Source organism: Arachis ipaensis, chromosome B4 (genome assembly GCF_059453495.1).
Source record: "Arachis ipaensis isolate K30076 ecotype BB chromosome B4, ASM5945349v1, whole genome shotgun sequence".
NCBI lineage: Eukaryota > Viridiplantae > Streptophyta > Magnoliopsida > Fabales > Fabaceae > Arachis > Arachis ipaensis.
Genome location: NC_142439.1, coordinates 119,792,407 through 119,803,256, shown reverse-complemented (window position 1 = coordinate 119,803,256; position 10,850 = coordinate 119,792,407). Strand labels below are relative to the sequence as shown.

Genomic DNA, 10,850 nt, shown 5'->3' with positions numbered 1-10,850 from the left:
CAATATTCTTAATTCATTTATTCCTGCCGACTTCAAAGCTGCTTTATTTTGTAGGCTTATAAAATCCAAATTTCAGATAATTTTGGATTTTGAACACGTTGACAAATAATCGATAAATTAAAAGCATTTTAAACAATTAGAAGATGATAAACACCGAGAACAAGAAAGCGAAATAAATTAAAGTGTCACTTCTCTTGCGCAAGTGTATCTTTCATGAATATTAATTCATTACTAAATTACAAACTTTAGGAATAGTGCTGCGATAATAGGGCCGGGACAGTATCTTTTAGTATGTTTTTCTATGAACATACGTTTTGGGACCATAAACACAATGATACAGTTTTATATGCACTATAAACTTACATTTATTTTTTTTAAATTAATACTTTTTTGGCATTGGTATAGAATTATCTTAAGACTAATGTTTGCAACTATTCTTTATTTGAGGGGAATGTTATCAAACCTTACTTATTATTATTATTATTATTATTATTATTATTATTATTATTATTATTATTATTATTACCAAACAAGTAATTCACGTGAAACACTTGAATGATATGGAGTACATTTCCCATTACAAGACATGGAGCAATAAGCCCCGACCACAATTAACTAAGCAAATGAGATTTTCCTACAAGTTATAAATTGGATTTTGTTTTCGCATATATATATATATATATAACTGATGAAGCATTACATAATTAAATACACGTGTAAAATTATTTTACACTGATAATGCATTAAACTTAAATTTTATATATATATATATATATATATATGAGATAAAAATTTACATGCGGTTATTTTAATATGAAGTTACTAATTGAAAATTATTAAATAATTTAATATATTTAACTAAATTATTATTTAACGATTCTTATCTATTAATTTTACATAAAAATAATTGTATATAAATATTCACACACACACATATATATATATATTGGTCTCACTAGAAAATAACAAAAATCAATAAATAATCCATCCTTTAAAAAAATGCACATCTAAAACTTTAAAATGTATATATTTTAAAATATAAATATTATATGTCTAAAATATATGTGAATTAAATATTAATTTATTTTAGATGACTATTTACATAAAATTATCTTTATAAAAAGATGATAATTAAAATATTTATTAAATGATAATTCAGTTAGATATATGAAATTATTTAATAATTCTCATTCATTATTCTCATCTGAAAACAACTTTAGGTGAGTAGTTATCCAATTGTACATCGCGCTGTCTCTGATCTTTGACATCGGTTTAATTTTGTAGTTATATCATGTATGTATGAAATAAAACGTAGCCCCACTCGAAGTCACAACAACCAAATTAAATGACCAACAATAATAACAAAATTGTGAAGTTAGTTGTAAGTTACTCAAACATTTTTCCTTCTGAAAAAACACACACATAAATTCCTCTGTCTTTCTAATTTCCTTTTTTTTTTTTTGTTTCTGTTCCATTCCTTTTTGATCGAACACTTTGCAGAGCCACAGTCTCTCAATTAAGCATGGTTGCAGCTACAGAAGTTATGTCTGATGATAGAACCATTCAAGGAGTGCCTCTTCACACAACAACACCACCACCAGACACCAATTTATTGTCCCCTTCCTTAAATAGGTACTCATAATTCATTCAGTTCTTTATAACCTAAAGCCATCATCTCTTAGATTTTTTCATATATACACTCATGATCACTTCTCTTACTATTAATTAAGCACGTTCGGTATAGGTCTTAATCTATCATATTATTGGTAATGTTAGATTAAGTAACTCACTCTTAAAAATTTCTTTGTTTGGTTATAACTTATTACTGGTAATCTAAATTTTGGAAGCAATTTACGTTACTTTTGAATACTCATATGAGAGTTTGCTATCTACATTACTTCCCGCATAGTGCATGTACATACCAAATACTGTATTTTAATCTTAGTAGTTATTTAAATGAGACTAAACCAACAAAATTAAAATACTCTTTAAATGACAAATACTTTCAAAAGGTTTTAAATGCGACAAAAGTATTTAGACATAAAATAACTGTCTCTATATTTATTTGACTTTAGAATATTCTTGTCACGTTTTAAAATTTTTTAAAAATATTTTATCGTTTTTATTTTCGGAAAGAATTTTTGTCGGCGACTATATGTCTATTTTTTTTTTCAGAAAATCTAAATTACCGGTTATGGTGGTAGACAATATGCCAAAGACCTCCATATCCTTATACGTAAATCTCCTATATATAGTTATGCACACTCACTCACACATGGTGAATCTCTAAACTTTTGCTTTTAAATAAAAAAGATTAGTATTGTTTATGAAATATTTTGATATGTGGTTGGTAATTATTATTATAGGTTGGAAGGGAAAATTGCGATTGTAACTGGTGGTGCCAAAGGAATAGGTGAAGCAGCAGTGAGACTGTTTGTGAAACATGGCGCAAAGGTTGTAATTGCTGACGTGGACGACACACATGGATCCAATCTTGCAAACTCACTTTCTCCATCAGCGACCTTCGTCCACTGTGACGTCAGCATAGAACCCGACATGGACAATTTGGTAACTTCCACAGTCTCCAAATACGGCAAACTGGACATAATGTTCAACAACGCCGGTGTGCTTGGTGACCAATCAAATTCCAAGAAGAGCATTGTCAATTTTGACCCTGATGAGTTTGACATGATAATGAGGGTCAACGTTAAAGGTGTTGCATTGGGAATTAAACATGCTTCAAGGGTCATGATTCCTAATGGAATTGGTTCAATAATCAACACTGCTAGTGTTGCGGGTGTTATGGGTGGTCTTGGTCCACATTCTTACACCGCTTCAAAGCATGCGATTCTTGGACTCACTAAGAACACTGCTTGTGAGTTAGGGAGGCATGGCATAAGGGTAAATTCAATTTCACCATTTGGGGTTGCCACGTCATTGCTTGTTAACGCGTGGCATACTAGTGAGGAGGCGGAGGGTAATAATGTAAATTTGCCTTCGCATGAGGAAGTTGAGAAGATTGAGGAATTTGTTAGAGGGCTTGCAAATTTGAGAGGGGTAACTCTGAGGTCGTCGGATATTGCTGAGGCTGCACTTTTTCTTGCTAGTGAAGAATCTAAGTATGTTAGTGGCCATAATCTTGTTGTGGATGGTGGAATCACTTCCACAAGAAATTGCATTGGCCTTTAGTTAATTATTTAAGTTTATTTTGTGATTTATTTAAATTTGTTTAATTTTTAGTCCATTGGCACATATTTAGAATTTTTTAAATAAATATTTTATTTATGCATATAAGTAATTTATAGTATGAAAAAGTATAAGGTACTAACATATTATCTGTCAACTTATTACCAACAATAATTAATTATTATATTTTAAACATATATGTAAAGAGACACATCCAGAAAATATATCTATAAAGATATTTTTATTAAACACAGCCATAAAAAAGACATTTTTATTAGACACATCTATAAAGACACTTCCATTAAATATAGTTATAAATAAGAGTTGGTAGAAGTTGGCAGAAATACTGTTAGTAACGTAACGAGACCGTTATAGTATTTTTACGAATTTATATTTTATTATTTATTTTGTTTATTATGTAAATAAAATATCAATTTATCTCATTTATATTATAAATTAAATAAGGCATGATATCACGTGTACATATATGTTTGTACACGTGGTGTGTAATGTGCTTCTTTCATTTACCCTATAAACAAAATATACACATTATTATTTTATTTACACAGAAACGGATCTACATTGAACGAAAATAGAGCATTTGTTCTCACAAAATTTTTAAAAAATACTATATCTATACAAACTAGAATTCAAAAGGATTCATAGCTGATGTGAAATTTTTTCACATTTTTGAATTTTTTAAAAATTGAAAAAATAAAATGGCAAATGGTTAGGTGATAAAAATATTTCAATCAATTAGAATTGGTAAAATTTACAGTCAATTGCTTTTAATTTATTCTTACCTTTCCTCCTCACATAAAAATATTCTCACACACAAACAGAGTCATAGCTTCTTTCATCATAAATTCTTCTTCACGATGGTTTTCTATGATTAGAGTGTCACAATCCACTTTTCATTCTACCTTAAATTTTTTAAAGTTTGTATCTTTTTCTTCTTCTCATTTTTTCTCCTCTATCATACCATCCGCCATCTCTTCTACCCCCGCTCTCAGCCTTCACGGTGGGTATCATAGCTACCACTCCAAAGGAGGATCGATCCTCACTAATACATAGCCCAAACGAAAGGCTTGGAGCCCATGGAATACCAACAGTGGCAGAGAGGTGAAGAAATCAATCGGACCAGCAACCATCCAGAACCAGCGAAATCAAGAACTCAGAACTCTTCCAAAGGCACAGCACGACGATAACCCACTCGCTTGGAAGGCAACCCTCCATGGTTGCAGAGAGGAGGCAGATCATTGACACCTATATTGATGGAGTAGCTGTAGCGGTTAAGGAGTGCAATATTGGGAAAAAAGAGGAGAGCTATGAGATCGGTTGTAGTGAGGTGGACCACAAAGGCAGCAGCAATAGCAGTTAGACATGAAGAAGATAAGTCATAGACCTCCATGTAATTACAGTAATTCCGCACAGAAGAAGAATGGTGAATTATATATGAAGTGCTCTTTCCTTTTTCAATTTTTGTTAAATTTCCTCTAACACTTTTGATTTTGTTAATATTTTTATAGAAATATGAATGAAGAATATAATATGATTCTCATCATATTCTCCTATTGTTTTTTTAATTTCAGCTTCTTCTTTGTAATTTTATTCAGAGAAAATACTTAATTTAGTCCCTAAAGTTGCACTCGAACCTCAATTTAGTTCTTAAAATTTCAATTGCTTTAATTTAGTCCCTAAATTTTTCAATTGACTCTGTGACGGAAACTACCACAAGGACTAATGTGATTAAAATTTAAAAAATTTAGGAATTAAATTAAGGCAATTAAAATTTTAAGAACTAAATTGAAACTCAAATGTAACTTCAGGACTAAACTGAATATTTTCTCTTTATTCAATTTCTTGAAATTTCATCATGATTTGGTGCTTTGGGATATGTATTCGGGAGCCATGCATAAATGACTTTGAGGTTCCCACAATTTCATTCATTTATTGCTAGAATCATGTGATTTTGATATGGTTGTGGTTTATATGTTGAATTTCATTTATGAATAATATAATTCTTTCATATAATTTGTTCTACTATCTATCTGTTCAAAATCAGTTCTTTTATATATCCTATATTTTTTCTTGATAATTGTGGTTGGATTGGGATTATTGGTATAAGGTTGTTGGTTTTTCTAATAGTCATGCTGAAATCATTAGTAGGGTAAAAAACGGCATTAAGCCATGGGAGGAAACATTTTACTCAAATCAGCTAAAATAAATTTTGATACACCATTCAACAAAAGCATAATTTAATATAATTTGAATCTATACGTTTGGAATTATACTTGTACATAGTTCGAATTAACTAACGTCGAATTACATGCATGCATGAAGTAGTTGTAGTTCGAAACAATATGTAACGAATTAGGTTGGAGTAGTTCGAATCAATTCAATTCGAATTACTAAGGAAGAGTGACGTTAGGGTAATTCGAATCATATTAATTCGAATTACTAAGGTTTGTGAATTCGAAATTAGTTGATTCGAATTATATATATAGTGCGAATGAAGTTGATTTGAATTACTGTGAAGCAGAGCTCTATATATATGCTGTAAACGTGAGTTACTCTCAATAGAGAGGTGAGATGGCTAGTGAGGATAGTTTTCTAGTCTTGGTACACCACAGAGGGGGGATTAAGAGAAAAACCAGGTCCGGTGTGAAGTTCACCGATAAGGATCCTCTGTGTATTATCGTGAGCCCTACGACGAGCTACGATGCCCTCATTAGCTCTGTGCTGGTGAAGCTTGGTCTGGAAGGAGTGAAAAGGGTTAAGAAGTTTTTCTATCGCATTCCAACCACTGTGCTCCATGATACGGTGAAGTATGATTGTTTCATAATCGGGATTGATGAGGACTTGCAGGTCATGTTTCTTTGTCGCAGGCAGTTTCCCGAAGTGAGGACACCAGAGCTGTTAGCAAAGTTGGTTGACGTGGTATCCAGCTCGGGTGGTTCGAACCGGAATACCAACACTATAGCCACGGTGGCCGGTTCAAGCTCGAGACCTGCGGTTGCTTCATCCTCCGTACCTATGTATGAGCCACAGATCCAGCCTGTCGCCTCCCCTTCGTTCGCTGTTGATCTCAGCGGCAACGTTGGCGACGAGGTTCGATATGGGGAACATCTTCCGACCGAAGTACATTGTCCTACACCGGCTGGTGTTGGTGAAGGATTTTTTGATGATCCAGATGACGATGATGTGGAGCCGGATATGATCGCTGATGACAGTGGCGATGATCTCGGAGCGAGTGATCCGAGAGGGGCGACAGGTGGATCTAGTTCTGGTACACAGCAGTACCCACCCCATTTTTCATCGTTGGACCTGGATGCCATGAGGCAGGATGGACATGCTGGGCAGCTTATTGGATTCGGCGCTAGAGATACGGAAGGGTCTGCTGGTATTACAGAGTTCCAGGTTGGTCAACAATTTTAGGATAAAGATGAGGCGCTGCTGAGTGTGAAGACCTACAGCATCCGCCGAGGGGTACAGTACAAGGTAGTTGAGTCTGACTATCGCAGGTATGTGGGAAAGTGTTCTGAGTTTGGGAATGGGTGCACATGGTTGATTCGGTTGAGTCTCCGGCAGCGCAAGGGCATCTGGGAAGTCAAACGGTACAACGGACCGCATACCTGTCTCGCCACCTCCATCTCCAGCGACCATAGGAGTCTGGACTACCATGTCATATCGACGTTCATTATGCCAATGGTGAGGGATGATGCATCCGTCAACATCAAGGTGCTTCTAAATGCCATGGCCGCGCACTTTGGGTTCAGGCCTACGTATAGGAGGGTATGGATGGCGAAACAGAGGGCCGTTGCCGTCATCTATGGGGACTGGGATGAGTCGTACAACGAGCTCCCTAGGTGGGTGTTAGGAGTTCAGTTGACGATGCCTGGTACTGTTGCAGTCCTCAGGACTTGCCCTGTTCGAGTTGGGGGACAGCTGGACGAGTCCCATGCTTATTTTCAGAGGCTATTCTGGACGTTCCCCCCTTGTATCGAGGCTTTTCGTCATTGCAAGCCGTTGGTGAGTATTGACGGCACCCATCTTTATGGCAAGTATGGGGGAACATTGCTTGTGGCGATTGCGCAGGACGGGAACTCCAACATACTTCCGGTGGCATTTGCACTAGTTGAGGGTGAGAATGCTGAGTCTTGGTCCTTCTTTCTCTCCCACCTCCGCCACCACGTGACACCTCAGCCAGGTCTGTTAGTTATTTCAGATAGGCATAACGGCATCAAGGCAGCACTCGAGGCTCCTGATGGGGGATGGCTACCTCCGGCTGTATACCGGGCATTCTGCATTCGACACATAGCAGCGAATTTTGCCCTCACCCTCAAGGGCAAGGACGCCCGGAGGCTTCTTGTGAATGCCGCATATGCCATGACCGAAGTGGAATTCGACTACTGGTTTGACATTCTGCGCTCTGAGAATCCGGCAATGTGTGAATGGGCGAACCGGATTGAGTATTCGTTGTGGACCTAGTATTGTGATGAGGGTCGGAGATTCGGTCACATGACGACCAATATATCTGAGTGTGTGAATTCAATCCTGAAGGGGGTAAGGAACCTACCTGTGTGCTCGCTGGTGAAGGCCACATACGGAAGGTTGGCGGAGCTATTTGTCCGTAAGGGGAGGGAGGCCGAGGCGCAGCTGGGCACCGGACAACAATTCAGTCAATACCTGGTAAAGTGTATCGAGGCCAACCTCAAGACGGCTAGGTGCTTCACGGTGACTGTTTATGATAGGGATAACTCGGAGTACACCGTGGCAGAAACGACTCCGACTGGTTCGTTCTCACTGGGTAGCTACAGGGTCTCATTAGGCTCGCAGACTTGTGATTGTGGGTACTTCCAAGCACTCCATTTCCCGTGTCCGCACGCACTGGCATGCTGTGCCTACTCACGTCTTACTTGGCAGCCATACGTCCACGAGGTCTATCGCCTTAGTTCCGTTTTCGGTGTCTATCGGCTGGGATTTACACCTCCAATTCCGGAGGGTTTCTGGCCACCATATGACGGGCCTACCGTTATACCAGATCCGAACATGAGGCGTGCGAGGGAGGGTCGTCCGAGGTCCACCCGCATACGTACCAATATGGATGAGGCAGATCCGAACTGGCCAAAGAGATGTGGCCTCTGCAGGCAAGCAGGACACACTCGTCGGAGTTGTCCGCAGGCCGGAGGAGCCACCCACACAGGGGGGAATGAGTAGGAGCATGCTGTTGTGTGTTTTTATTTGTCTTTGGGTCATCAGTTGTATTTTATTTTCGTTAGAAAGCGATGTTCTAGGTATGGTCATTTATAATTTTTTAGTGATGAACTTTGTATTTCGACCCACATATGTATGTTGAATGTCTTTCTAATTATGAAATTAAGTTACATAAGCAAAGTACACATTCTGTGGAAGTGACTAATACAAAATACAATAACATCAAAGTAACTGCTGCATGAACTAATGACCTAGGGCACTCAGACATAACACCGATAACCAAAACAAAATACATAATACAAACATAAAAAGACATCATAAACCATCATCCCCCAATCATCTAAACAGGTGCGACCCCGTGCCACAACGGCGTGGAACCCGTGTCCTCTGACCTCTCCGTATAAACGGCTCCTCATCCTCAATATCGTCGCCATCGTCATCCGGAGCAGGCTGTGTGGGCGTCCCGAGCGAGACATGTACGGGTCTGGATGATGACGGCCCAGCAACTGAATGTGACCCAAGAGTATGTGCGGATGCTGGCATCCCACCGAGGGCAAAAGCCTGCATAGGAGCCGCCGTGGGAGGCTCGTTCAAATCTACATCATCCCCCAATTGATTCGAATGAACTTGGTTCGAACTCCTTATATAGGTGAAACACTTGTAATTCGAATCAATTCAACTCGAACTACCTTTTGCAACCAAAATCCACGTAATTCGAATCAATTGGATTCGAACTACCCTAGGCCACGTGCTCCAAGTAATTCGAGTTAATATAACTCGAACTATGCATGCAAAATTCGATACAATTTGATTCGAACTACGTTCGAATATTGCTTGGGAGTAATTCGATGTGATTCAATTCGAATGACATGTAAACATAATTCGAATTTTATTGATTCGAATTATATAAAAGTCATATTTGGTGGAATGGTGTATCAGAATTCATTTTGGTTGAATTGCGTAAATTGTTTCCTCCCATGGCTTAATAACATTTTTTACCCTCATTAGTATATATGTATTGTGGTGTTTAGAGTATGAGCTTCTTAGTTGATTTAGTTTCTCATTTTATAGTTCATTGGTCAGTTTTGAGTGGTAATTAGACAAATTTAGTTATTTTTTTTATTCTTAGTAATGTGGATCTAATAGTTGTGATAGGAGTTGATTTTTGTCAAAGTGCTCATCAAATTATAGTTAATTCAATTTCTTATTTTATACTTCATTGGTCAGTTTTAAGTGGTAATTAGACAAATTCGGTGTTCTTTTTTTTCTTAATAATTTGGATCTAATAGTTATGATGGGAGTTGGTTTTTGTCAAAGTGCTCATCAAATTATAGTTAATTCAGTTTCTCATTTTATAGTTCATTGGTCAGTTTTGAGTGGTAATTAGACAAATTTGTGTTCTTTTTTTATGTTTTTGATAATTTGGATCTAATAGTTGTGATGGGAGTTAGTTTTTGTCAAAGTGCTCATCAAATCATGGTTACTGACAGCGTCTCTTCTCTTAGGGTAAAGTATTAAATTGGTCCCTTATGTTTGAGCGTAATTTTGTTTTGGTCCTTAAGGTTTAAAGTGTCTTATTTAAATTCAAAAAAGTTTTATTTAGCTTCATTGTAGTCCCACGGTGAGGTTAAAGTTAAATAATTATTGAAATATCCTGCATGACAGCAGTACAAGAACAAGGTCAATAATCTGGAGAATAAGTACAAGCTCTAGAGGCACAAAATCAATCGTAGATTCATCAATACATTTATTTATCATTCTCCTTAGTTCTATAGAAAATATTTTATTGAAATTGTAAGAAAAATGATAAATAAATGTATTGATGCATTTACAGTTAATTTTGTGCCTCTGAAACTTGTACTTATTCTCTAGATTATCGACCTTGTTCTTGTACTGCTGTCATGTAGGACATTTCGTTAATTGTTTAACTTTGACATCACTGTAGGACTACATTGAAGCTAAATGAAATTTTTTTGGATTCAAATAGGACACTTTAAACTTTAAGGACTAAAACAGAATTACGCCCAAACGTAGAGGACCAATTTAATACTTTACCCTTTCTCTTAATATGTGTTTATCTTCTTTTTCAGGGTAGAATAAGTTTTCTTTTGTCTTTATAAATGTTTTTCACTCGGTTCTATGGATGTAAGGTTATATTTTTTTATTATTATATGCTTCAAATTGTTGAAAATATATTGTGAATTCGATTCTTCTAAAGTTATGATGGGATGTTAGTTTGAATAATGTTATTTGTGATCTCATCTCATTCTTTTATACATGATTCTGATGTCAGTCAAAGTTGTTGCTTCCTCATTTCATTTTGTCAGTTTCGAAGTTAGGATGGGATGTTAGTTTTTAAATTTTTTTTCGAAAACGAAAAATGGATTGGATGCGGTTAGGTGGGGAAAGTGATTCTCTTTCCTATTTTTCAGTGCATTCCACATAAA

At 36.5% G+C, this 10,850-nt stretch overlaps 3 protein-coding genes across 3 annotated transcripts; all 3 read left to right on the top strand.

The window, feature by feature from the left end:
* Positions 1 to 1,417: 1,417 nt before the first annotated feature.
* LOC107637971 (short-chain dehydrogenase reductase 2a-like) lies at positions 1,418 to 3,294 on the top strand. Its single transcript, XM_016341186.3, has 2 exons — positions 1,418 to 1,632; positions 2,367 to 3,294. Exons 1-2 carry the CDS (start codon positions 1,523 to 1,525, stop codon positions 3,187 to 3,189), a joined length of 933 nt encoding a protein of 310 aa, XP_016196672.1. The 5' UTR covers positions 1,418 to 1,522; the 3' UTR covers positions 3,190 to 3,294.
* Positions 3,295 to 5,778: 2,484 nt separating this feature from the next.
* LOC107636878 (uncharacterized) lies at positions 5,779 to 7,677 on the top strand. The gene is made up of 2 exons (XM_016340351.2): positions 5,779 to 6,606; positions 6,655 to 7,677. The coding sequence occupies exons 1-2, from the start codon at positions 5,779 to 5,781 to the stop codon at positions 7,675 to 7,677; spliced, it is 1,851 nt and encodes a 616-aa protein (XP_016195837.2).
* Positions 7,678 to 7,707: 30 nt separating this feature from the next.
* LOC148568966 (uncharacterized) lies at positions 7,708 to 8,406 on the top strand. Its single transcript, XM_088484840.1, has one exon. The coding sequence runs from the start codon at positions 7,708 to 7,710 to the stop codon at positions 8,404 to 8,406; it is 699 nt and encodes a 232-aa protein (XP_088340966.1).
* The last annotated feature ends 2,444 nt before the right edge of the window (positions 8,407 to 10,850 follow it).

Excerpts from the sequence above, each read along its gene's own strand:
- LOC107637971 (XM_016341186.3), top strand. The coding sequence starts at position 1,523 with ATGGTTGCAGCTACAGAAGTTATGTCTGATGATAGAACCATTCAAGGA. Across the intron at positions 1,633-2,366 it reads TTGTCCCCTTCCTTAAATAG|GTTGGAAGGGAAAATTGCGA; the intron begins GTACTCATAATT and ends TTATTATTATAG.
- LOC107636878 (XM_016340351.2), top strand. The coding sequence starts at position 5,779 with ATGGCTAGTGAGGATAGTTTTCTAGTCTTGGTACACCACAGAGGGGGG. Across the intron at positions 6,607-6,654 it reads CTGGTATTACAGAGTTCCAG|ACCTACAGCATCCGCCGAGG; the intron begins GTTGGTCAACAA and ends CTGAGTGTGAAG.
- LOC148568966 (XM_088484840.1), top strand. The coding sequence starts at position 7,708 with ATGACGACCAATATATCTGAGTGTGTGAATTCAATCCTGAAGGGGGTA.